At 48.3% G+C, this 27,980-nt stretch overlaps 1 protein-coding gene across 1 annotated transcript in view; it reads left to right on the plus strand.

The window, feature by feature from the left end:
• The window catches only part of CWC27 (CWC27 spliceosome associated cyclophilin), a 1,011,903-nt gene that overhangs the window by 649,218 nt on the left and 334,705 nt on the right, over positions 1-27,980 (plus strand). The window contains exon 11 of the mRNA XM_086960691.1: positions 14,544-14,647. Within this exon, the coding sequence (XP_086816817.1) occupies positions 14,544-14,647 (104 nt within the window). The remainder of the gene's footprint in view (positions 1-14,543; positions 14,648-27,980) is intronic.

The raw sequence follows: 27,980 nt of genomic DNA on the forward strand, positions 1-27,980 counted from the left end.
CCTCCCTTTGTCCGTGTTACTTCTTCCCTCCCACCCTCCCTTTGTCCGTGTTGCTTCTTCCCTCCCACCCTCCCTTTTTCCGTGTTGCTTCTTCCCTCCCACCCTCCCTTTGTCCGTGTTGCTTCTTCCCTCCCACCCTCCCTTTGTCCGTGTTGCTTCTTCCCTCCCACCCTCCCTTTGTCCGTGTTGCTTCTTCCCTCCCACCCTCCCTTTGTCCGTGTTACTTCTTCCCTCCCACCCTCCCTTTGTCCGTGTTGCTTCCTCCCTCCCACCCTCCCTTTGTCCGTGTTGTTTTTTCCCTCCCACCCTCCCTTTGTCCATGTTGCTTCTTCCGTCCGATCCTCCTATGTGCTTCTTTCCTCCCACTGTCCCATTATCCATGTTGCTTCTTCTCTCCCACCCTCCTTTTGTCCGTGTTACTTCTTCCCTCCCAACCTCCCTTTGTCTGAGCTGCTTCTTCCGCCCCTCCCTCCCTCCCTCTGTCCCTGTTGCTTTTTCCCTCCCGTTTTCTGTGTTGCTTCTTCTCTCCCACCGTTCTCTTGTCCGTGTTGGTTCATCCCTCCCACCCTTCCTTTGTCTGTGGTTCTTCTAATTTTACCTCCTACCCTCCCTTTGTCCATGTTGTTTCTTCCCTCCCACCCTCCTTTTGTTCGTGTTGCTTCTTCCTTCCCAGCCTTTCTTTGTCTGTGTTGCTTCTTTCCTCCCACCCTCTTTGTCTGTGTTGCTTCTACTCTCCTACCCTCCCTTTGTCTGCTTGCTTCTACTCTCCTACCCTCCCTTTGTCTGTGTTGCTTCTTCCCTCCCACCCTCCCATTGTCCGTGTTGCTTCTTCCCTCCCACCTCACATTGTCCGTGTTGCTTCTTCCCTCCCACCCACCCATTCTTCGTGTTGCTTCTTCCCTCCCACCCACCCATTCTTCGTGTTGCTTCTTCCCTCCCACCCACCCATTCTTCGTGTTGCTTCTTCCCTCCCACCCACCCATTCTTCGTGTTGCTTCTTCCCTCCCACCCACCCATTGTTCGTATTGTTCGTGTTGCTTCTGCCCTCCCACCCACCCATTGTTCGTGCTGCTTTTTCCCTCCCACCCACCCATTGTTCGTGTTGCTTTTTCCCTCCCACCCACCCATTGTTCGTGTTGCTTTTTCCCTCCCACCCACCCATTGTTCGTGTTGCTTTTTCCCTCCCACCCACCCATTGTTCGTGTTGCTTTTTCCCTCCCACCCACCCATTGTTCGTGTTGCTTTTTCCCTCCCTCCCACCCATTGTTCGTGTTGCTTCTTCCCTCCCACCCACCCATTGTTCGTGTTGCTTCTTCCCTCCCACCCACCCATTGTTCGTGTTGCTTCTTCCCTCCCACCCACCCATTGTTTGTGTTGCTTCTTCCCTCCCACCCACCCATTGTTTGTGTTGCTTCTTCCCTCCCACCCACCCATTGTTTGTGTTGCTTCTTAAATTGTTCGTGTTGCTTCTTCCCTCCCACCCACCCATTGTTCGTGTTGCTTCTTCCCTCCCACCCACCCATTGTTCGTGTTGCTTCTTCCCTCCCACCCACCCATTGTTCGTGTTGCTTCTTCCCTCCCACCCACCCATTGTTCGTGTTGCTTCTTCCCTCCCACCCACCCATTGTTCGTGTTGCTTCTTCCCTCCCACCCACCCATTGTTCGTGTTGCTTCTTCCCTCCCACCCTCCCATTGTCTGTGTTACTTCTTCCCTACCACCCTCCCATTGTTCGTGTTGCTTTTTCCCTTCCACGCTCCCAATGTTTGTGTTGCTTCTTCCCGCCCGCCCTCCTTGTCGCTTCTTCCCTCCCTCCTTTCCTTTGTCTCTGTTGCTTCTAATCACCCCTCCCACCCTCACTTTGTCCGTGCTGCTTCTTCGGTCTAAACCTCCCTTTGTCCGAATTGCTACTTCCCTCCTAAACTCACATTGTCTGTGCTGCCCCTTCGCTCCCACCCTCCTTTTTTCCGTAATGCATGTTCCCTCCCTTTTTGTCCCACCCACCCTTTCTCCTTGCTGCTTCTTCCCTCCCATCCACCCATTGTCCATGTTGCTTCTTCCCTCCTACCCACCCATTGTCCGTGTTGCTTCTTGATTGTCCGTGTTGCTTCTTCCCTCCCATTGTCCGTGTTGCTTCTTCCCTCCCACCCTCCCATTGTCTGTGTTGCTTCTTCCCTCCCACCCTCTCATTGTCTGTGTTGCTTCTTCCCTCTCATTGTCTGTGTTGCTTCTTCCCTTCCACGCTCCCAATGATTGTTGCTTCTTCCCTCCCACTGTCCTTGTCACTTCTTCCCTCCTCCTTTCCTTTGTCTCTGTTGCTTCTAATCATCCCTCCCACCCTCACTTTGTCTGTGCTGCTTCTTCTGTCTCAACCTCCTTTTGTCTGAATTGCTACTTCCTTCCTAAACTGACAATGTCCGTGCTGCCGCTTCCCTCCCACCCTCCTTTTGTCTCTGTTGCATGTTCCCTCCCCTTTTCTCCCACCCACCCTTTCTCCTTGCTACTTCTTTCCTCCCACCCACCCATTGTCCGTGTTGCTTCTTCCCTCCCACCCACCCATTGTCCGTGTTGCTTCTTCCCTCCCACCCACCCATTGTCCGTGTTGCTTCTTCCCTCCCACCCACCCATTGTCCGCGTTGCTTCTTCCCTCCCACCCACCCATTGTCCGCGTTGCTTCTTCCCTCCAACCCACCCATTGTCCGTGTTGCTTCTTCCCTCCAACCCACCCACCCATTGTCCGTGTTACTTCTTCCCTCCCACCCTCCCTTTGTCCGTGTTGCTTCCTCCCTCCCACCCTCCCTTTGTCCGTGTTGTTTTTTCCCTCCCACCCTCCCTTTGTCCATGTTGCTTCTTCCGTCCGATCCTCCTATGTGCTTCTTTCCTCCCACTGTCCCATTATCCATGTTGCTTCTTCTCTCCCACCCTCCTTTTGTCCGTGTTACTTCTTCCCTCCCAACCTCCCTTTGTCTGAGCTGCTTCTTCCGCCCCTCCCTCCCTCCCTCTGTCCCTGTTGCTTTTTCCCTCCCGTTTTCTGTGTTGCTTCTTCTCTCCCACCGTTCTCTTGTCCGTGTTGGTTCATCCCTCCCACCCTTCCTTTGTCTGTGGTTCTTCTAATTTTACCTCCTACCCTCCCTTTGTCCATGTTGTTTCTTCCCTCCCACCCTCCTTTTGTTCGTGTTGCTTCTTCCTTCCCAGCCTTTCTTTGTCTGTGTTGCTTCTTTCCTCCCACCCTCTTTGTCTGTGTTGCTTCTACTCTCCTACCCTCCCTTTGTCTGCTTGCTTCTACTCTCCTACCCTCCCTTTGTCTGTGTTGCTTCTTCCCTCCCACCCTCCCATTGTCCGTGTTGCTTCTTCCCTCCCACCTCACATTGTTCGTGTTGCTTCTGCCCTCCCACCCACCCATTGTTCGTGTTGCTTTTTCCCTCCCACCCACCCATTGTTCGTGTTGCTTTTTCCCTCCCACCCACCCATTGTTCGTGTTGCTTTTTCCCTCCCACCCACCCATTGTTCGTGTTGCTTTTTCCCTCCCACCCACCCATTGTTCGTGTTGCTTTTTCCCTCCCACCCACCCATTGTTCGTGTTGCTTTTTCCTTCCCACCCACCCATTGTTCGTGTTGCTTTTTCCCTCCCACCCACCCATTGTTCGTGTTGCTTTTTCCCTCCCACCCACCCATTGTTCGTGTTGCTTTTTCCCTCCCACCCACCCATTGTTCGTGTTGCTTTTTCCCTCCCACCCACCCATTGTTCGTGTTGCTTTTTCCCTCCCACCCACCCATTGTTCGTGTTGCTTTTTCCCTCCCACCCACCCATTGTTCGTGTTGCTTTTTCCCTCCCACCCACCCATTGTTCGTGTTGCTTTTTCCCTCCCTCCCACCCATTGTTCGTGTTGCTTCTTCCCTCCCACCCACCCATTGTTCGTGTTGCTTCTTCCCTCCCACCCACCCATTGTTCGTGTTGCTTCTTCCCTCCCACCCACCCATTGTTCGTGTTGCTTCTTCCCTCCCACCCACCCATTGTTCGTGTTGCTTCTTCCCTCCCACCCACCCATTGTTCGTGTTGCTTCTTTCCTCCCACCCACCCATTGTTCGTGTTGCTTCTTCCCTCCCACCCACCCATTGTTCGTGTTGCTTCTTCCTTCCCACCCTCCCATTGTCTGTGTTACTTCTTCCCTACCACCCTCCCATTGTTCGAGTTGCTTTTTCCCTTCCACGCTCCCAATGTTTGTGTTGCTTCTTCCCGCCCGCCCTCCTTGTCGCTTCTTCCCTCCCTCCTTTCCTTTGTCTCTGTTGCTTCTAATCACCCCTCCCACCCTCACTTTGTCCGTGCTGCTTCTTCGGTCTAAACCTCCCTTTGTCCGAATTGCTACTTCCCTCCTAAACTCACATTGTCTGTGCTGCCCCTTCGCTCCCACCCTCCTTTTTTCCGTAATGCATGTTCCCTCCCTTTTTGTCCCACCCACCCTTTCTCCTTGCTGCTTCTTCCCTCCCATCCACCCATTGTCCATGTTGCTTCTTCCCTCCTACCCACCCATTGTCCGTGTTGCTTCTTGATTGTCCGTGTTGCTTCTTCCCTCCCATTGTCCGTGTTGCTTCTTCCCTCCCACCCTCCCATTGTCTGTGTTGCTTCTTCCCTCCCACCCTCTCATTGTCTGTGTTGCTTCTTCCCTCTCATTGTCTGTGTTGCTTCTTCCCTTCCACGCTCCCAATGATTGTTGCTTCTTCCCTCCCACTGTCCTTGTCACTTCTTCCCTCCTCCTTTCCTTTGTCTCTGTTGCTTCTAATCATCCCTCCCACCCTCACTTTGTCTGTGCTGCTTCTTCTGTCTCAACCTCCTTTTGTCTGAATTGCTACTTCCTTCCTAAACTCACAATGTCCGTGCTGCCGCTTCCCTCCCACCCTCCTTTTGTCTCTGTTGCATGTTCCCTCCCCTTTTCTCCCACCCACCCTTTCTCCTTGCTGCTTCTTTCCTCCCATCCACCCTTTGTCCATGTTGCTTCTTCCCTCCCACCCACCCATTGTCCGTGTTGCTTCTTCCCTCCCACCCACCCATTGTCCGTGTTGCTGCTTCCCTCCCACCCACCCATTGTCCGTGTTGCTTCTTCCCTCCCACCCACCCATTGTCCGTGTTGCTTCTTCCCTCCCACCCACCCATTGTCCGTGTTGCTTCTTCCCTCCCACCCACCCATTGTCCGCGTTGCTTCTTCCCTCCCACCCACCCATTGTCCGCGTTGCTTCTTCCCTCCAACCCACCCATTGTCCGTGTTGCTTCTTCCCTCCAACCCACCCACCCATTGTCCGTGTTGCTACTTCCCTCCCACCCACCCATTGTCCGTGTTGCTTCTTGCCTCCCACCCACCCATTATCCGTGTTGCTTCTTCCCTCCCACCCACCCATTATGCGTGTTGCTTCTTCCCTCCCACCCACCCTTTGTCTGTGTTGCTTCTTCCCTCCCACCCACCCTTTGTCTGTGTTGCTTCTTCCCTTCCACTCTCCCTTTGTCTGTGTTGCTTCTTCCCTCCCACCCTCCCTTTGTCTGTGTTGCTTCTTCCCTCCCACCCTCCCTTTGTCTGTGTTGCTTCTTCCCTCCCACCCTCCCTTTGTCTGTGTTGCTTCTTCCCTCCCACCCTCCCTTTGTCTGTGTTGCGTCTTCACTCACACCCTCCCATTGTCTGTGTTGCTTCTTCTCTCACACCCTCCCTTTGTCTGTGTTGTTTCTTCCCTCACACCCTCCCTTTGACTGTGTTGCTTCTTCCCTCCAGTCTCCCATTGTCCGTGGTGCTTCTTCCCTCCCATTGTCTGTGGTTCCTCTTCCCTATTATTTTCTGCATTGCTTCTTCCTTCCCATTGTCCGTTATGTTTCTTTACTCTCTCCCATTGTTCGTGTTGCTTCTTCCCTCCCACCATCCCTTTATCTGTGTTGCTTCTTTCCTCCCACCCTCCCTTTATCTGTGTTGCTTCTTTCCTCCCACCCTCCCATTGTCTGAGTTGCTTCTTCCCTCCCATCGTCCAGGTTGCTTCTTCCCTCCCTACCTCCCAATGTCTGTGTTGCTTCTTCCCTCTAACTCTCCCATTGTCCGTGTTGCTTTGTCTACCCAACCTTTGTCTGTGTGGCTTCTAATTTTCTTTTCCACCCTCCCTTTTTCTGTGCTGCTTCTTTGCTCCCACCCTTGCTTTGTCTGTGTTGCTACTTCCCTCCTAAACTCACATTTTTTGTGTTGCTTCTTCCCTCCCACCCTCCCTTTGTCCGTGTTGCTTCTTTCCTCCCACCCCCCCTTTGTCTGTGTTGCTTATTCCCTCCCACCCTCCCTTTGTCCGTGTTGCTTCTTCTCTCCCACCCTCCCTTTGTCCGTGTTGCTTCTTTCCTCCCACCCTCCCTTAGTCCGGTTTGCTTCTTCCCTCCCACCCTCCCTTTGTCCGTGTTGCTTCTTCCCTCCCACCCTCCCTTTGTCCGTGTTGCTTCTTCCCTCCCACCCTCCCTTTGTCCGTGTTGCTTCTTCCCTCCCACCCTCCCATTGTCCGTGTTGCTTCTTCCCTCCCACCCTCCCATTGTCCGTGTTGCTTCTTCCCTCCCACCCTCCCATTGTCCGTGTTGCTTCTTCCCTCCCCCCTCCCATTGTCCATGTAGCTTCTTCCCTCCCATTGTCCGTGTTGCTTCTTCCCTCCCCCCCTCCCATTGTCCATGTAGCTTCTTCCCTCCCATTGTCCGTGTTGCTTCTTCCCTCCACCCTCCCTCTGTCTGTTGCTACTTTCCTCACACCCCCATTGTCTGCGTTGCTTCTTCTCCCCCACCCTTCCATTGTCTGTGTTGCTTCTTCCCTCCCATTATCCGTGTTCCTTCTTCCCTCCTCCCCTCCCAACCCTCACATTGTCTATGTTGCTTCTTCCCTCCCACCCTCCCATTGTCCATGTTGCTTCTTCCCTCCCATTGTCCGTGTTGCTTCTTTCCTCCCACCCTTCCATTGTCCGTGTTGCCTCTTCCCTCCAAGCCTCCCATTGTCGGTCTTGCTTCTTCCCTCCCCTTGTCTGTGTTGCTTCTTCCCTCCCATTGTCCTTGTTGCTTCTTCCCTCTCACCCTCCCATTGTGCGTGTTGCTTCTTCCCTCCCATTATCGGTGTTGCTTCTTCCCTCCCTCCCATTGTTCGTGTCGCTCCCATTGTCTGAGTTACTTCTCCCTCCCACCCTCCCTTTATCTGTGTTGCTTCTCCCTCCCACCCTCACTTTATCTGTGTTGCTTCTCCCTCCCACCCTCCCTTTATCTGTGTTTCTTCTCCCTCCCACCCTCCCTTTATTTGTGTTGCTTCTCCCTCCCACCCTCCCTTTATCTGTGTTGCTTCTCCCTCCCACCCTCCCTTTATCTGCGATGATTCTTCCTCCCACCCTCCCTTTATCTGTGATGCTTTTCCCTCCCACCCTCCCATTGTCTGTGTTGCTTCTTCCCTCCCATTGTCTGTGTTGCTTCTTCCCTCCCATTGTCCATGTTGATTCTTCCCTCCCTACCTCCCACTGTCCATGTTGATTCTTCCCTCCCTACCTCCCATTGTCCCTGTGGCTTCTTCCCTCCCACCCTCCATTTGTCCGTGTTGCTTCTTCCCTCTACCCTCCCTCTGTCTGTTGCTACTTTCCTCACACCCCCATTGTCTGCGTTGCTTCTTCCCCCCACCCTCCTATTGTCAGTGTAGCTTCTTCCCTCCCACCCTCCCATTATCCGTGTTCCTTCTTCCCTCCCACCCTCCCATTATCCGTGTTCCTTCTTCCCTCCCACCCTCCCATTATCCGTGTTCCTTCTTCCCTCCCACCCTCCCATTATCCGTGTTCCTTCTTCCCTCCCCCCTCCCATTATCCGTGTTCCTTCTTCCCTCCTACCCTCCCATTGTCTGTGTTGCTTCTTCCCTCCCACCCTCACTTTGTCTGTGTTGCTTCTTCCCTCCCACCCTCACTTTGTCTGTGTCCCTTCTTCCCTCCCATTGTCCGTGTTGCTTCTTCCCTCCCATTGTCTGTGTTGCTACTTTCCTCCCATTGTTATGTTGCTTCTTTCCTCCCACCCTTCCATTGTCCGTGTTGCCTCTTCCCTCTAAGCCTCCCATGGTCGGTTTTGCTTCTTTCCTCCCATTGTCTCTGTTGCTTCTTCCCTCCCATTGTCCTGGTTGCTTCTTCCCTCCCTTCCATTGTTCATGTCGCTTCTTCCCTCCCATTGTCTGAGTTGCGTCTCCCTCCCACCCTCCCTCTATCTGTGTTGCTTGTCCCTCCCATCCTCCCTTTATCTGTGTTGCTTCTCCCTCCCACCCTCCCTTTATCTGTGTTGCTTCTCCCTCCCACCCTCCCTTTATCGGTGTTGCTTCTTTCCTCCCACCCTCCCATTGTCTGTGTTGCTTCTTTCCTCCCTACCTCCCATTGTCCATGTTGCTTCTTCCCTCCCTACCTCCCATTGTCCCTGTTGCTATTTCCCTCCCACCCTCCCATTGTACATGTTGCTTCTTCCCTCCTACCCTCCCATTGTACGTGTTGCTTCTTCCCTCTCCCTCTCGCTTTGTGCTTCTTCCTTCCCATCCTCCCATTGTGCTTCTTCTTTCCCAACCTCCTCTTGCCATGTTGTCCACCAGCTTCCCTTTGTCCTTGTTGCTTCTTATATTGTTTGTGTTGCTTCTATCTGTTGTCCTTCTTGCTTCTTCCCTCCCTCCCACTGTGTTGTCCGTCTGCTGTCATAGTGCTTCTTTTTCACCTCCTTATGCTCGCTTTGTCCATGGTGCCAGTCCTCCTCTCTCCCTTTGTCTATGGTTTTCCTGTTTTCCATGCTGCCCACCCTAATTTTGTCCATGCTGCCCAGCCCGTCCTGCATAAGAAAAAATAGCACTATGAATTGGCTAGGTCTGCAAAATGGCTAAAATACATTGATAAAGCCAATAGCTCTCACCTAGGCGAGACCTATTGGTTTTGCCCATGCTTGTAATGGTTATTGGGCATGTCCTTCTTCAAAGCTATAGTTGATTAGAAATGCCAAGAACTGTCAATTTCTGGCTACAAAACCGTTTTAAAAAAACATCTGGTTTTCAACTCGAATCAAGTTAGAATTGTCCTGATGGGGAACATGTTGTAGGAAGCATGGAATGCATGATCCTGTCTTGTGTCCTGGATATCATGATATACTGGATAAAAGGAATGAGGACATCCTTTGCTTGAACGGAAGGGGTAGTTTCATCTCTTATAGGTAAATAGTATGCAGAGTAATCTAATGAAAGCAGAAAAGCAATTCAATAGCGTAAATGATTTTTTTTCACTACCCTGTGTAGGGCTCAGGGCTACTCAGTTTCTAACCTCAATACCTACATTCTTTTGCATGAGAGGCTTATGATCCCCAATCAAAAAGCGCATCCATTTTGTGAGAAAGCACAGGTGCGAAGAAGGCTCATGCAGAAAGAAAAGGACATTTTTTGTGGCATAATGCTTCACAAGCTAGCAGTATTATTCTGTCATTCTAAAACAAATTAATGCTGCTTGGCACGTTTCTCCTCGTTAGTACTATTTTAACCCCCGAGTATGACAGTTAGCGACTGACCCGTTAACCTTTGTGAAGTTTCTGCCACTGCAGCACCTCGTGTCGGGCTTTTTTCTTTCTTTTGTTCGATCTGTTTGAGCGAGGATCCTTTTTAGGTTTCGCCTGTCGAAAGCTGCGCAAGCAGCGTTTCGCGCAGGTGAAATCTTTTGTTTAGAGTATGTGAGTGTAGTCCCGCCCCTCTGTTCCATTGGCTAGCTCCATAAATGGAGGCTAGCCATTGGAACAGAGATCTGTCTGTCAAAGCCGGAGCAGATTCGTGGGCGTTCCCGAGACTTTTAGGCTTTTGCCTACGTCATGCGGCTGTGGGCGATGCTTTTTTTTGGGGGGGGGGGTTGTTTTGGTCATTTCTCCTGGAAGGCACTGCAACGAGGGACGTCCGCCTGGCATCGGCTAGCAGGTAAGCGGCATATTTTACTCCTGTTCCCGCCCCCTCCCGCTGTCCGTGAGCCCGCCCCCTCCCGCTGTCTGTGTGCCCGTCCCCCCCCTCCCGCTGTCCGTTAACCCATCCCCCCCTCCCGCTGTCCGTGAGCCCGTCCCCCCTCCCGCTGTCAGTGTGCCTGTCCCCCCTCCCGCTGTCCGTGAGCCCGTCCCCCCTCCCGCAGTCCGTGTGCCCGTCCCCCCTCCCGCAGTCCGTGTGCCCGCCGCTGTCCCGTGTGCCCGCCCCCCTCCCGCTGTCCGTGTGCCCGTTACCCCGCCCCCCTCCCGCTGTCCGTGTGCCGCCCCCCATCCCGCTATCTGCTACTTTCACTCTTGCTCCTTAGAGCACCCGCTGTCCCACCAGCTCGCCGACTTCCCTGCCCTCTGATCTGGAGGAGGACGGAGCAAAATATGTATTTTTCCCCCTCTGTCTTTCAGAGCGCGGTGTTGTTATTCAGCGCTCGTCTTCAGGAATTTATTGTTGCTTTCAAAGTAAACTGCTGGGGGAGGAAAAGAAAAGCGGCCGAGGGGCTGACGAGGAGAGGGCAGGCTCCCCCCAGCAGGATACAACGCCAGGAGTGCTGTAAAGGCTGTCTGTCCCCCCAGAGAAGGCGCTATTGTGCCGGCCGCCTTTATCTAGGCGCCTGATGAGTGCCAGCGAGCCCGTCTCCTTCAGACTCCCCAGTGCCTTCCACGGGCCTCTTTATTTGCAAGGGGACCATTCATGGACTGTCACTCCACACTCCCCACTTATTCACCAGCATCATCAATCAAAAGGACGAGCAGCGGGCAGGTTCCCCCTTTGAAATGGGGGGACAATGGGGTTCTGAGCTCAAAGCACCCCTCTCCACTTCTGCCGGCCCCCTCCCCCCAAACGGGGTTTGAATTTTTTAAAGCCGCTGCCCCCGTCCTGGCTCCGTAAATATTAGGAGGAAAGAAGGTGCATTAGAGGAGAGAGAACGCAGTAAGTTGCCGGGACCTTTAAAACCCAATATATCAAAATGAGCCAGTCGAAAAATAAGGAGCATCGGCCTAACGCCGCAAAATCGTGTGCGGTGTGTGTAGTTCGTATGTGGGTAATTTTGGTATGTACGAGCATGCCACATTTGCTTTTTGTAGTCTGCATTTTATCTCGATGCGGGGTAGGCCGGTTTATGTGTGTCACTTTTGCTTTGTAAGTATTTGGGCTTTGTGTAGGGAACGTCAGGGTGTGCACCTTTGTGTAGTTGTGCATGGCACCTTTGCTTTGTTTAGTCTATGTTGTGTCTCTCTCGATGTAGGGAGACTGCTCACTTCTTTGCATAACTTTGGATGGAAAATGTTTAAAGATGCCAGTGACGCCAGTTTGGTAGCAGCAGTGTTAGTGTGGGCTAAATGCAGAACTCTGTGTCTGACACTTACACCCGTTGTTGGAAACTCGCGTCCCCTGTCGCAGCAGACGTATCCCATGCCGTTGAGTGCGCAAGTACCCACTCAAAGGTTTGATCCGACACGGTCTAAGAATCTTATTTCCTCAAACATGGAGTAGGCTCATGTATTTCTCGTCACGTTGCTGCTTTCTGCAACCTCTCACCGAACTCCCTCCACCTTGCCACCAACTTTTTTGCACTCATTCTTGAGCCTTGCTCTACTCATAACCATAAACCCTCTGGTGATTCCTAGTTAGGTGCGTCCTGTACCTCCAATTCACGTGTAAAGCTGCTATGATTGTGAGTTGCCTCACCCTTTTATGCGCAGGGATTATTAAAGCGAGGCTCTACTACTGCTGGCCAGTGGATTTATGTGGGAAGCGGTGGTCAAGGAGTGGGTGGATAAACCTTTATGTTAAATTTGTGATTTTGTGTACACACTTCTTATGTTCTTTCCATGAGACAGTCGAAAGCATTTAATGTGATTTTCAGTCCGTAGAATAGACTGCACTTTTTTTGTAATGTTCAGGTTAGCACTGTTGTGGTTCTGCTACAGTAGCTTGTAAAAAGAGGTTGTACATTTTGTATATTGCCTATTCCTTCTGCATTTTCATTTGTTATACTTTTTAGGTTTCGCCTGGCGTGTGTGTGTGTGGGGGAGGCTCTGGGTGTGTGTGTATGGCTCTGGGTGGGTGTGTGTGGCTCTGGGTGGGTGTGTGTGGCTCTGGGTGGGTGTGTGTGTGGGGCTCTGGGTGTGTGTGTGTGTGGGGCTCTGGGTGGGTGTGTGTGTGTGTGTGGGGCTCTGGGTGTGTGTGTGTGTGTGGGGCTCTGGGTGGGTGTGTGTGTGGGGCTCTGTGTGTGTGTGGGGGGGGGTCCTCTGGGTGTGTGTAGGGCTCTGGGTGTGTGTGTGGCTCTGGGTGTGTGTGTGTGTGTGTGTGGCTCTGGGTGTGTGTGTGTGGTAGTAATTGCTGTCTGCTGAGCTCGTCCGTAGGGTGCAATAGGTCTCACATTGCGAGAGATTAAGCTAATGGCAATGTAAATGACAAAACCAACACATAAATACAAATTTTGTCATTTACAATGCCAATAGCTCTAACTTTTCCAAAGGCAAAACCATTGCATTGTAAATGCTTGTTTTTTTGTTGACACAATCAGCCTTAGTCATGGCCGACGAGCTACGTATTCAGCTTGACAGTGGGGGAAGGGCAGTCTTCATCCTTCTTGCCCTCTATTTATTTATTTATTTATTTATTTAAAACATTTGTATAGCGCGACTGTCACCTTGCAGGTATCCTGGCGCTGGAAATAACTCCTGAGGTGGAAGGCAGTGGGGGAAACAACAGTAGGGAACCAGGGTTTAACATTTGGGGAAAAGCCAGGTTTTGATCCGTTTCCTGAAAGGGAGAAGTTCAGTTGTTTGGCGAATATCAAGGGGCAGGTTATTCCAAAGTTTTGCGGCTGCAACTCTAAAAGATCTCCCCCCAGTCCTGACCTTGTTGAATCTTGGTACTGTGACAAGACAGGCTGTGGAGGAGCGGAGGGCTCTGGTTGGGATGTACCAGGTGAACATGGATTGCAGGGAGCTAGGCCCGACTCCATGCAGTGCTTTAAAAACAAGACAGAGTGATTTAAAAGCCACTCGCTGTTTCATAGGGAGCCAGTGAAGCTCGGCCAAAGCCTCTCAGCTACGTTTGACACTGTCCATTATCTGGCACTAACGAAGAGGCTGAAGTGAGTCAGAATTAAGGGGATGGCTCTAATCCTGCTCACCTCTTTCCTTGTTTTGAGGGAACAGAGGCTGTGCTGGGGTAATGTTACATCCGAGGCCTTTTTACTCCCTTGTTTTTTTCCTCAAGGCTCAGCACTGTCACCGACCCTCGTTAACATCTACGTCACTCCTCCGACTAAGCTGATTAAAGCACATGGGTTCTTGTTGGTCTCTTACGCCAACAACACTCAGATAGTTATATCTATATCCTCTGGTGCAGAAATAGTGACTGAGAGGTTCCACAACTGTCTGAAGCACATCATTGGGTGGATGCATCTGAATCATATTAAACTAAACATAGGTCCCACAGGTCACTGATGGGGTCAGAAACTTTGGAGTCATGTTTGATGATCAGCTGAATTTTGCAGGCCAGATCAATCTTCTAACCTCCTCTTGCTTTTTTCTTCAAAAAATCCTGCAAAAAATGATTCTGTTTATTCCACAAGAACTGAGTAAACCCGTAGTGGTTGCCTTAATTCTCTCTACCATTGTCTACTGCAATGCTCTTTTTCTGGGCATTGACAAATGCCAACTATTAAATCCCCATTCCTTGCAGAATGCTGCAGAGTGGGTGCTGCTAAACATCCCTATATTCCATCCCATTTCCAACAGCATTAGGGACCACCATTGGCTTCAGGTCATGCAAATAATTGAATTCAAGGCTCTTTGTCTGGTGCATAAAGCACTATGCGGTGGAGGACCTCTGGACCTACAGAAACATTTTTCCTGGCATGTCCCGTGGCGGGTCTTAAGATCAGCCAGCAAAGGGCTTGCTCAGGTCCCTAAAATTCGAAGGCAAGATGGGGACGCAGGAAGTCTCGCCCATCGGGCAGCAAAGCTCTGGAATACGCTGCAGGTTGTAACTAGGCTACTATCAAATAGACACAGGAAGATGCTGAAGACCTGGGCATTCCCGTCCAAGTAAGAAGCAATATCTCCCCTCTCTGGTGAAGCATGCGGTACACATCACATTCAGCACCAAGGCGCCCCGGCATTTGTGTTGTTTACAAATGTTTTACTTACTACAAATTGTACGTGTGACATAATTCTCCTGTTGTGCAACACCCGATAAAGCTGAACAAAGCATTAGCAAGTAAAATGCATTAACGTTTTTGTTGAGGGTTGAGCTTAATACACACACACAATAAACTTAACAGCATGAATAAATATATTTCGAATCTTCTTGTATTCATGGGCTGTAAAGAAGCAATGACTAGCAGGATTTGAAAGAGTGACTTTTGATACCATTTATGAGCTGTCGAAATCCCATTGCATCCTGAGCTCTAAATGGGTATCCTCTGATTAAAAGCTTCTCCTGAGTTGATTAAGTACATATGGGGATTAGGTGTAAAAATGTGCACAGAAACTTTTTAAAATTATACATTTGTTCTCTTTTAGTGAAGAACTGCGGAAAGAAGCTCGTCAGCTAAAACGTGAACTTATTGCAGCAAAGCAAAGGAAAGAAGAAAATGATATGCAACAAATGGAAGAGAAATCTGGAGGTACATTTTAATTATTATCAGTTAAGTATGTTCATCAGCGGAGGCTGTGTGGTTTCAGGTAAATGGTTGGTGAAATGAATAGGCTGGCGGAGGTTAGGTAATGTTAGGTTGCAGGAATAGGGTTTTAAAGTAGCAGAGGTTGTGATCTATGCAATGTGGTGTCAGTCTTTTACAGAATTACAGTAAGGGATATTAAGGCAGACCGGCATGAGACTGAGAGCAGGCTATACTCAGACATAGAAGGCATTCAGTGTCAAGGTCCTTGTTTTCATGCAGGGTTTTAAGGGTACCGTGGGAGAAGACTTTCTGAGGTAGGAAGCAATGTTAGGACGTAAGCTGTAGAAAGCAACCTGAGGGTGTGAGCTGCAGAAAGAAAGAACCATTACATATAGGTCGGCAAAGTCAGGGCAGATAGCTTAAAACGTCTCAGTCTTAAACTAAGAGAACTTGCCTGCTGTACCCCAACCCTAGGGTAGCCCTTTTAAACATAGTCTGGAGTATGGCAAACTTGGTACTGGGTCTGTACACATTTCAAGTAGGATTTGGTGCAAAAAAATAAAAATGTCCCATGTAATGATCTTCTCTCACTAATCCTTATTAAAGTTTATTTTATTCTTAACTTTCTCAATAAAATTGAGTTATTTGGCATTGGCTGAGAGCATCTTATCAAGGTGCTGTCAGATATTAGATTTCTATTGTAGAGTACTCCCATTCTAGGTTATTTCTATGGCACCTCAGAGCAACTGCTAATATGCAAGGTACTTAAAGCTAACATTCCAAGTATATGTTACGCATGTGTGTGTATGTGGCCAGTGTTGTATATGCATTGCAAGTTTAAGGGATGCAGAGTAATAGAGAGCTGTGGGTTTCATTTTGGAAGTCCCTGGCCTGTTCCAGTGCACAAGACGGATATGCGTTTGTTTTCCATGACAGTAAAAGTGTATTGCTGGCATTCCTGAAGCAGGAGAGAGGAGACCTAGACACTAAAGTAGGGACAAAGGAGACTAGGTTCCTATAGAAATTCAATGTGGTTCTCTTTCTGAGAGGAGCACCTGAATAATGTTCCTGTTGCACTGCCATTTTGTTGATGGTAGGGATGAAAAGAGGGGCATCAGCCACTCATGTTCAGAGTGTGAAGGATGCTTTAAGTGAAACCAGCCTTTTAATACTTTTCTAATCACCATCTATTTGATTGTTCATAGCCAGGAGTAGATAGCTCACACCTCTTTGTGCCACTGTTGTGCGTGCACCAGTATGGTGATTACCTTGCTGTAAGGTGCATCCCTTTGCTCAAAAAGCCTGTGTCTGAAGAACAACCTGGAAAGACACTTGAAAAGGCAAGCCACCCCAAGCCAGTTCTGTGTATCCAGTGCAGACACTATTATTATACATGGCAGCTTTGGGGAACAACACATGTAGTTTTGTTGTCTTTAATGTTGAAGTGATCATTTATAGCATTGGTAACAACTAGGAGGTATGTTGCAGCAGAATCAGACAAATGTTCGTACTACTATTGACTTTTAAGAGGAAATTACGTAAAAGTTGAAAATGTAACATTTTAGGACTAAAATAACTCCTACATAAGCGCTTGTATGCAGTCCACGTATTGCTTTCGGTCTTTTTTTTATTATATTCTGAGACATGAAGTATCATCCAGATTACTTCCTTACTGCCAGCCTGTGCTCTCCCTTAGTAAATACACAGTAACAACCTCTTTCACAATCCAAAAAGAATAGCATGCTTATTACGGGTGAAATATTCAGAAGATACAGTTAGTACAATATTGGGGAAAATTATATGTTCTGAGATCAGAGAGCCCTTTAGGCTGGAAGACAGTGTAGGAGGAAGTACAAATAGAAAGAGTAGAAACATGTATTAACTTTAGGGTTTCAGATTTCACATCTATACACGCAGGGATGTGTTGATTCAGTAGGAGAAATAGTAGTGATGTGCCAAACAAAATAAATAAAATGCTGGCATGTACCTGCTTGGAAACTGTACCATGGGGCGGACTGACAGTTCATATAAACAGCCCTGGCACTTACAGGTCCTGTGCTCTGGAAAAGGAAGAACAACATGAAGGACAAATAAAGAGAGCCGAACAGGGTGTCTGAAAGGCGAGAGAGACAGTCAGATAGAAACAAAGGACACAAAATAAACACACACAAAATAATAATTTGTAAAACGGCGAAACAAAATGACAGAAAAGAGTGACAGAAGTGCTGATGATTAAAGAAATTGCAGGGCACGACTTAAGCCATACGCACCCATGAAGTCAGTAAGAAACGGAGCTGGGAATGTGTAGGTTGTCCACTAGAAATACATCTAGAGAAATAAAGAATCCAGCGAACAAAGAAAGCAAGGAAAGAGGGGTGAGGCATAAAACCAGAATTGAGAAATACACTTTAAGGCAGAAGCCTCACACGCAGCACCAGTGTGCCCAGCCTGTGCGGTTGCAGCATGAGGGTATGTACATCCGCTTCTGGTGTCTGGCGGACTCATCAAAGCTATCAAATAAATCAAATCCCCAGGACTCAAACAAAAGCACAAGCACTCCGTGTAAAATTGTCTCTGACACTGAGCTTACAACATCATGGAAGGTAGCAGATGTCTCAGCTGCGGAGGCTCGGCAAAGGTGGTAAACTGGTTTCACTGTCACCCCGTAACAATCACGGGCACCTCCGCAGTGGCAAGAGCGGCTCAACCAGTTAAAGCCACTGGAATAACAACCCTTTCATGTGTAAAGACCCCAACCGCTGTCCTTTCTATGCCCAACTTTACACTTTCAGCGTAGAATTAGCAGGCATTAACAAACACAGGGGTGGCTCCTCCATAATGGCGGAGGAGCATCACCCCACTGCCCAGATCCATCAGATGATAAATAAAATAATAATAACACAATGCTATTATCATTTTATTTATTGCTGTCTGAGCAACAATCCGGGCAATCAATGAGTATAGGGCGGAGCGGGGCCAGGCATGGCAGGGCGGAGGAGTAGTGCGCACTTATAAGTGCGCATGTCACTTTTGCCGGTCGTCTTAGGCCAGCAAACAGACATGCACACTTATGCTTCTTCAACCTAACTATGTTGCACAGCCTAGTTGGATAAAAGCCACAGGCTCTCAGGCACTGTCTGAGCTACAAACAAGGCCGCTCAGACCAATCTTTGCGCTGCTCTCATGCTAGGTTGAGCATGAGAGTAGCATGTGGATTGAGTGGGGAACCTGTTCTTTGAGGACCATCCACTTCGGGCAAGATAAGAGGAGCTGTGATGAGGCCGTCAGCGGAAGCAGGGTGAAAGGAGCCATCCAAGTAACCATCGACTTATTGCCCTAATCGATACAGAAGCAAAGTACTATGCAGGACTCCTCTTGGAGGAACTAACATCCTGGGCAACCCTAAAGCACATCACCCCAGTAAACCAAACCGGATTCTGTACAGGTCAGGGTACAACAACCAATATTATGGAGCTAACTCTACTGACAGACGTGATAAAAACAGCGAAGAGCTCGCTATTTCTATGCTTTATAGATTACAGCGCTGCGTTTGACCATGTAGCACGTAGCAAACTCTGGCAGAAGCTGGAAAAAGGGGGGATTCCGGGGCCACTTCTACAACAGCTGATACTACTACATACCAACACTTGGGTCAAGATTAAACTGGGATCTGGGACGCACCTTTCAAGGAGAATCAATACCACCAAAGGTCTAAAACAAGGATGCGTCCTAGCCCCCATGCTGTTTAATCTTTTTCTCGCAGATCTGCCTGGATAATTGGAGAAAACCAAATCGCATGCTCTGTGGCTGGGAGACATCCCTCTATCAAATCTTTGATATGCAGACGACCCGGTACTAATTAGCCGGTCCCCCATTGGATTTCAACATCTCCTGGACACCACCAACAAATTCTCAATAAATAATGCACTGAAGATTAATTTAAACAAACCAAAAGTCATGTCAGTGAATTATAATAAAACAAAGAAATTTGCATGGTTCCTGGACGGACAGAGGCTAGACTACGTAGCCACTTACAAATATCTAGGTGTACTTTTAGACAGTAGAGGTTTGTTTAAACACCAACTAGAGGCTATCCGTCAGAAGGGCACAACATTCTATCTCTCAATGAAGCCCCTGAAGGAAGTTCTCCCCGACCGGTCACTGGATCCCCTTCTACAGGTGATTAGAGCACGCTTACAGCCAATGCACACATACGGCAGCGAACCCATGCAAGGGAAAGACGCCACTGCTCTGGACAAAACTATTAGTCGAGCATACAGGGCAATCTTCCATCTGCCGTTACGTCTCCCCTGCCCAAATCTGCCTAGAATTTGGTCTCTAGAGACAAACGCTGGAGAGAAGAGGCGCCTATATAACAAGCTGGCGCAAAATCAGAGGCGTCGAGCCAGGATCCTTAAACGCCCACCTCTGGACCGAACGGTCTACCCGAGAGAACTCACCCGCCAGGAAGTATCTAAAAGAATCACTGGAGAACCTGGGATTAACAAATCTCTGGGAGTCATCCACAGACATCCAAAGTTTCAAAAAAGTGGTAAAAAAGTAACCAAAATGATATAGATGACAAAGAAATTCTAGCTAAGAGGGCTCATGGATGGACAGTGCTGAAAGATTATAAAGCTCTTAAGCCGCAGGAATACCTGAAAATGGGCCTCACGCAGATGAGAAAAAGCACATTTTTAAATTTGAGCCTCTGCATCCTACCAATACTACCCCATCTGGCACCTTGGAAAGGGGGAGCAGAATAACACTGTTGCCGTCACAATGGTTCAGCACTCTCAACAAAAACAATAATAAACAAATGAACATTTTCAGAATCCGTTCAGCAGGGCTTAAATTGCTTCATTCTTTTTCTTCATGCAAAGCGTAGCCAACGCGTTTCGTCTAAAAGGACTTCTTCAGGGCTACAAAATAAGTGTACAAAATACATATATTACATACTGCTATTTACACGTTTAAAACACATACATGGATAGACCATAATTACAAATGCAATCCTTGTCCTCTATGCATAGATTTAAAAAACATATTTACACCGAACGTATTAACCCAAATCACCTACTAACGGATTTTCTTACATATTTTCTATATTAGCTGCAAAGGATACCAGAAAAAATGATTTCTTAGTATAAATGAGGGAAAAGAAGAACCTGATCTTGATAAGGATAAGGAAAGTTCCTATACACAAAACCTTTTACATTAAAATTTGACCTTACATTTTTCCTATATCTGTTGCAAAGAATGCTGGAAAAACTAGTTTCCTATTATGAATGAGGGAAGGGAAGAGCTTGAACTTAATAGGGATAAGAAAAGTCCCTATACACAATATTTTTATCATTCACAGTGGACCTTTCCTAATGGAAGAGCTATTTATGGTAAATTTTTGAGCATTCTATTTGCTTACCATAAAGTAATAAGACTATGTCGATGGTTAGTTTTTGCAAGATGAACATTTTTATTCATAGGATGTATTATCCATTGATCCAGTGGATACCCGGGGATGGCCACCTATTACAGAAAGAACAATCTCCTTTGTTCATTTCGACCTTCATAGTTTATATAGTTGCACAATAGATTGAGATTAACACCCAACATAACTTACTATTATTTATTTAGTATCCTCCATATATTTACTTCTGTAGTTAACCAGGAAAAGAGTTTTTCAAAAAAGTTCTGTATTTCACGTCCAATCTCTGTGGTCCCCCTTTATAAAAAGTGAAAACAATGTATAGTCCTAAGCTAAACAGGCTTAAATGAGAAGTCAATAATATAAGCAATTTTTTATTGCCTATTGTTACCGAGCATGGCTCTATTGATTAGCAGAGAATCCATGGCAGTTTTGAGGCTCTATTATTAAAGGAGTTGTACCATACAACAAAAATATATATATATATAGTGGGCCCAGACTTTTTTGTGGATTCTCAGTGGTTACATATATTGTGGATCCATTATTGAGCCACACATCAACAAATCAATATATCAATTGATCCTGTACTACAACCGGGACACCCCCAGATTTATGCATTATCTTTGTTGCGGCTAGAAAACAAAGGGAACATAATAGGAAACTAGTTTTTCCAGCATTCTTTGCAAGAGATATAGGAAAAATGTAAGGTCAAATGTTAATGTAAAAGGTTTTGTGTATTGGAACTTTCCTTATCCTTATCAAGATCCGGTTCTTCTTTTCCCTCATTTATACTAAGAAATCGTTTTTTCTGGTATCCTTTGCAGCTAATATAGAAAATATGTAAGAAAATCCGTTAGTTGGTGATTTGGGTTAATACATTTGGTGTAAATATGGTTTTATGCATAGAGGACAAGGATTGCATTTGTAATTATTGTCTACCCATGTATGTGTTTTAAACTTGTAAATAGCAGTATGTAATATATGTATTTTGTACACTTACTTTGTAGCCCTGAAGAAGTCCTTTTGGACGAAACGCGTTGGCTACACTTTGCATGAAGAAAAAGAATAAAGCAATTTAAGCCCTACTGAACGGATTCTGAAAATTTTCATTTGTTTATTATTGTTTTTGTTGAGAGTGCTGAACCATTGTGTTGTTGCAAAATGTGGGGTATATACCCTTGGAAGCCTAGGGGTATGTGGCTTCAGGTTCTTGGCACCCAGATCCTTTGAACACATGAGACCAAACTTTAGATAAGTGTAGACATTATTGCCTTGTACCCTGGATGCTCTATTGTCATTGTTAACACCGTTGCCGTCTTTGCAGAACAGGGAAAGAGGACCGAATACATGTAATCTGCACCTGCCCAAACCTGAAGGACATAAGGCGCTCCTTATTTCGAGTTTTATGGATCCAAAAGGGCATAACAAGTTGCAGGCAAGCTGTGATGCTGTGCTTTAATCCTGAAGAGATTCAGTTAAATTGCAGACTAACAAAGTATTTTGATGTAGTGGCCAGAAGACTCACGAGTTAGCCACATGGTTCAACTAAAGTACAGTAAGCAACAGCACTTCAATCCAACAAAGGACAGTCCGCTAAGTCACTTGCCAAGTCACAATCACGCCTGGCATATTGAGGCACATTGACTTTACAAACTTAGAAATGACTATACCAAAATGCAATTGAGACTTTTATGATTTTATAGAGTGTAAAACACCTTCTTTTTCTTATTCTTACACCATAAATGTTAAACTAGGCTTAAATGTTTTTTAATAATGGAAGTTTTTAATATTGTGAGTTTTAATTAACTGTACAATAAATGATTCTATTCTATTCTGTTGAAAAGTAGTTGAGGGATTTGTTCTGGAGGGCCGGACGTTGTTCGAAAATGAAATGTTATGTTCTTGCTGTTTTCCTGTACTCTGTCAACGTCCTTTCTTCTTAACACTACTGCCGTTCTGTGGTCTTTCTGCAAGTTACCTGTTGCCGTCACCGTCAGCCACTTCAAGTGCCATATTTCTTGAGCTGGTGCTTGCTTGAACTGAACCTTTTGAGCGTTCACTCTTTGATGTATGGCTTGTAGAAATAAAGGAAATTATTGAGAATTTTGTGAAACTGAGGATTATCCAGTATTTGGGTGTCTTTCATAGATTCACATGCCTGAATCATTCCCCGTCGTCGAGACGGGAGCCTCCGGTAAATAAAAAAGTAATGTCCTATAGACATACATAGAGAAAATAGGCCTAAGGGCCTCCCCTTAGTAGCCTTTCTTTGTCCTTATGTAAAAAAGGACCAAACTCTCACAGTCAGCCAATCAGCTCCGACCTCCCTCTAGAACCTTCCTGGGAGGAGCCTCAGTCCCTCAGATTTTCTACCGCACGTTGTGCTAAGGGAGTCTCCTCTGAGCTCTGCTCAGATTCTGTGTTTTTTCACTTCATTAAATGACTTTGTTGTCAAGGATTCTTTTCTACTATGGATTATCTTCAAATACATTCTTTAAAGAAGGTCTGGTAAGGAAGAGGTTGCTCTGCTCTGATCCTCACACCGACTGCATTTACTGTCTATACTGGAGGCCGAGGACTGAAAGTCTGTCACACTTTCTCAAGTAAGTTTTTGAGACACTAAGACCAGAAAGGAGGTTTTTTATTTTCTCCAGTGACCGAGATGAGGCGTTGTCCTCAACGTTTAGGAGACCTCAAAAGAGAAGAGAATCTCCTCAGACTCATTCCTCAGGGGAACGTCCTGAGAAGGCCCTCAAAAAGACCACTCATGGGTCTTCTGGGCACAGTCCTTCAAAATCTCCTCACTCTGTGGAAAAGGAGAGTAAAGGTCTGGCTTTTGGAGAAATATCATGTAAAAAAGACGACTTCTGAGCCGTCAAAATCACCTCCTCTGGTCATAGGACCCTTCAGAAGGGCGTCTTCTATACCGTCTGAGGTAAAGACTAAGAAGCCAACCTCGTCTACGATGGCCTCGTCTACGATGGTCTTGTCTACGACGGCTCATCTACAATGGCTCGTCTACGATGGCTCGTCTACGATGGCTCGTCTATGACGGCTCGTCTACACTGGCTCGTCTACGATGGCTCGTCTACGACGGCCTAGTCTATGGCGTCGACGATGGCCTCATCTATGATGGCCTCATCTATGATGGCCTCGTCTACGATGGCCTCGTCTACGACGGCTCGTATACGACGGCTCGTCGACGACGGCTCGTCGACGACGGGCTCGTCGACGACGGCCTCGTCTATGGCGGCCTCGTCTATGGCGTCGACGATGGCCTCATCTATGATGGCCTCATCTATGATGGCCTCATCTATGATGGCCTCATCTACGATGGCCTCATCTATGATGGCCTCTTCTACGATGGCCTCTTCTACGATGGCTCGTCTACGATGGCTCGTCGACGACGGCTCGTTGACGACGAGAGCGTCGACGACGGCCTCGTCTATGACTGCTCGTCTATGAGGGCCTCATCTATGATGGCCTCATCTATGATGGCGTCATCTACGATGGCTTGTCTACTATGGCCTCATCTACGATGGCTTGTCTACGATGGCCTCATCTACGATGGCTTGTCTACGATGGCTCGTCTATGACTGCTCGTCTACGACGGCCTGTCTACGGCGTTGACGTTGGCCTCGTCTACGTTGGCCTCGTCTACGTTGACCTCGTCTACGATGGCCTCGTCTACGATGGATTCATCTACGAGGGCTCGTCTTCGATGGCTCGTCTACGAGGGCATCGCCATCAACGACCTCGTCTATGACTGCTCGGCTATGACGGCCTGTCTACGGCGTCGACGAGGCCCTCGTCTATGATGACCTCGTCTATGATGACCTCGTCTATGATGGCCTCGTCTATGATGGCCTCGTCTATGATGGCCTCGTCTATGGTGGCCTCCTCTATGGTGGCCTCGTCTATGGTGGCCTCGTCTATGGTGGCCTAGTCTATGATGGCCTAGTCTATGATGGCCTAGTCTATGATGGCCTAGTCTATGATGGCCTCGTCTATGATGGCCTAGTCTATGATGGCCTCGTCTATGATGGCCTCGTCTATGATGGCCTCGTCTATGATGGCCTCGTCTATGAGGGCCTCGTCTATGAGGGCCTTGTCTATGAGGGCCTCGTCTGAGGGCCTCGTCTATGAGGGCCTTGTCTATGATGGCCTCGTCTATGATGGCCTCGTCTATGATGGCCTCGTCTATGATGGCCTCGTCTATGAGGGCCTCGTCTATGAGGGCCTCGTCTATGAGGGCCTCGTCTATGATGGCCTCGTCTATGATGGCCTCGTCTATGATGGCCTCGTCTATGATGGCCTCGTCTACGACAGCCTCATCTAAGATGGCTCGTCTACGATGGATCGTCTATGGCGTCGTCTACGACGGCCTCGTCTATGACTGCTCGTCTACGACGGCATAGTCTATGACTGCGATCTCGTCAACTGGCTCGTCGACGAGGGAAATTCTGACAATTCTGGAATCTCTTATAAGGTGGTAGAGAAGGCTGCTCAACGTTTTAAGATCTCAATTGCCTCTCAAGAACAGGACATCTTCTTGTATGACTTCATAGAACCTCTCAAGAAAGCATTAAGGTCATTAACGATTATCGATTACCTATAGTCAGAAGGGGTATAGGGCGCCAGATACAGCACTGGCGTGTTTAACAGGATATCCTAAGCCGGACTGCGTAGTGACATAGACGACCCAGAAGAACTCCAGGAATCCTTCGGCCCCTTTGTCGCTTCCTCCTGATAAGGGGGGAAAAAAGAGTGGACAACATTGGGAACAGGTTTTCCTCAATGTCGGCAATGATGGTAAAGGCCGCGAATGCCCTAGCGCTCTTGGGACGCTATCATAGACAATTGTGGGCACACATAGCCACATACCTGTCGGAATTGCCAGATTCATCCAAAGAGGATTCTGCTAGATGGTGGAGAATCGGCGTCAGAAACTATAGATTGCGCGATGGATATCGCAATGACAAGGTTCCGCCAGTTGGCTGGAGCAACCCCTCCCCGCAGGCTTCCGCACAAACATCTACGCCTGCTGCTCCAGGAAATATCTGCGATGTTGAAGAAAGGAGCGATCGAGCAAGTTCATTCGTCTCAAAGAGGGAAAGGATTCTATTCCCGCTTCTTTCTTATACGCAAGAAGGAGAAAGAGTGGAGGCCCATACTAGACCTCAAAGCACTAAACTCTTTCCTGAAGAGTCAGTCGTTCAGGATGGTGACGATCCAAGAAATACTAGGCATACTGGAAAAAGGAGATTTTATGACATCTTTGGATCTCCAGGATGCCTACTACCACATCCCGATTCTCAAGGGGCACAGAAAATTCCTGAGATTCGAGGTGGCAGGGCAGCACTACCAATTCAAAGTCCTACCGTTTGGCCTCAAATCGGCACCGCGGATTTTCACCAAGTGCCTTTCACCTGTGGCAGCTTTCCTGCGTCAAAGGGGTCACCAAGTCTTCCCCTACCTCGACGACTGGCTGGTAACGGCACCTTCAGCTGCAGACTCGACCAAATCCTCCAACGCCTGCACCAATCTCTTTCACCAGCTAGGATGACTCTCAATCACGAGAAATCCTGCATGACCCCGACAAGAAACATCACCTTCCTCGGGGCGACCTTGAACACGGAATGCGCAAGGGCATTTTCTTCAAGGGACAGGAAAAACAGGATAATATCTCTGGCCACGGCTGTGGCATCAAGGAAGTCCCTAAGAGTTCGAACCTACAAATCTCTCCTAGGAATGATGTCTTCTTGTATACTCATCATCCCTCACTGCAGACTCAGGATGCGCCCATTGCAAGAAGCCCTCACGAACCAATGGACACAGAGTACAGGTTCTTTCGAGGACATTGTGAAGATAACACCACAAATATCCAAGAGCCTGGAATGGTGGAGAAATCACAGGAATCTGTCTATAGGACTGCCATTCCTACTTCCAGCAGCACCTCTGGTGATCACCACAGATGCACCCCTGGAAGGCTGGGGAGCTGTCCTCCAGGATCTCCAAATAAGCGGCAAATGGACAATTCAGGAGAAGCAACTCCATATCAATCTTCGGGAACTAAGGGCTGTGTATCTAGCACTACATGCCTTTTTACCACGCATCCAGAACTCCCAGGTGCTCGTCAGAACGGACAACACCACGACGATGCACTATCTCAACAGACAGGGAGGAACGCGTTCGCTCACTCTATCACGCGAGTCGCAAAAGATCTGGAACTGGCTTGTACTCCATGGGATCACGCTCAGGGCGGACTATGTCCCGAGCGAGGACAACACCATTGCCGACGCCCTAAGCCGACAGAAATCCCTCTCCCACGAATGGGAGCTCGACAAGAGTACGCTGGATCACATATTCTCAGGATGGGGGGCCCCAGGAATCGACCTGTTTGCCACCAAGGAGAACGCCAAATGCCCAAACTACGCAAGCTGGCGTCCCCAACCAAGGTCACTCGGAAATGTTTTCTCCATCGGTTGGTTCAGCGTATTTGCGTACGCTTTTCTACCATTTCTGATGATTCCCAGGGTTCTCAGGAAGATGAAGGCGGAGCCTTGTACCCTGATCCTAATTGCCCCGTTCTGGCCGAGGCAGGACTGGTTCTCGGATCTTCATCACCTCTCCATCAGGACACCGATTCCTCTGAAGCGGCACCCGAACCTGCTGACAATGTCCAACGGGCAGGTGCAACACCCGAACCTGCAATCGCTCAGGTTACCGGCCTGGCTCCTGAGCACAGAGTTCTGTGACCTAAATATCCCACATGACTGCAGGGATGTCCTGGCGAAAGCGAGAGCGGACAGTAGAAACAAAACCTACTCTCTCAAGTGGAAAAGGTTCTGCCTTTGGTGTTCAGACCAGGGCCTGCGACCACTCGCTGTCACCCCTGAACAGATATTGCCATACCTTCTACATTTAGCACAATCAGGACTGGCACATGCATCCATTAAGGTTCACCTGGCTGCTGTCTCTAGGTTCACCAGAACTTTCACGGGACCTTCTCTGTGGTCAAATAGGCTAGTCAAGCAATTCCTGAAGGGGCTCTACAGATCCTTTCCAAGGCCTCGGAAAGTCCCTCCGACATGGCAACTGAATCTAGTACTCAACCAACTCATGAGACGTCTGTTGAACCCATTCATCGAGCATCTATTAAATACATCTCCTGGAAAACGGCGCTCTTGCTCGCTTTAACATCGGCCAGGAGAGTAAGCGAGCTGCATGCTTTGTCCATTCAGGAACCATATATGCAGTTCAGACAGGACAGAGTTGTGCTGAGACCGAACCCTAAATTCATACCAAAGGTGCCCTCGGACTTTCATCTCAATGAACCAATTGTCCTTAGGTCCTTCTTTGCGAACCCTTCCACAGCAGCAGAAAGGGCACTGCATTCTTTGGATCTCCAACGATGCCTAAAGTTCTACCTGGATAAAACTAAGGCTATCAGGAAATCTTCACAACTGTTCGTGGCATACAGCAGTCCAAGAATGGGCCTGCCTCTCACGAAACAAAGCATCTCGAGATGGATCTCCTCGGCGATTGCATTCTGCCACAACAAGGCCGGACGGCCTTTGACTGATCATGTTACTGCTCACTCCACCAGGGCGATGTCCACGTCAGCAGCACTGTTCGCTGGGGTGACAATCTTGGACATATGCAGAGCGGCGACCTGGAAGTCACCGCACACTTTCTCCAGACACTACTGCCTGGATATCGAACTTCAGAAGGATGCGGCAGTGGGCCAGGCGGTGCTTCGCCATCTCTTTCAGTGAGGTGAGCCTTCCTACATCCCGCCATCCAGGTATGCACGTTCTTTGCTCTTGTGGTATTTTACTTATGCTATCATTCCATGTTATGTGATAATATATGCATTGTCTAACATGACTGCAGAGCGACATTACTTCA

The sequence above is a fragment of the Lissotriton vulgaris genome, chromosome 3_1 (assembly GCF_964263255.1).
Source record: "Lissotriton vulgaris chromosome 3_1, aLisVul1.2, whole genome shotgun sequence".
Classification (NCBI taxonomy): Eukaryota; Metazoa; Chordata; class Amphibia; order Caudata; family Salamandridae; genus Lissotriton; species Lissotriton vulgaris.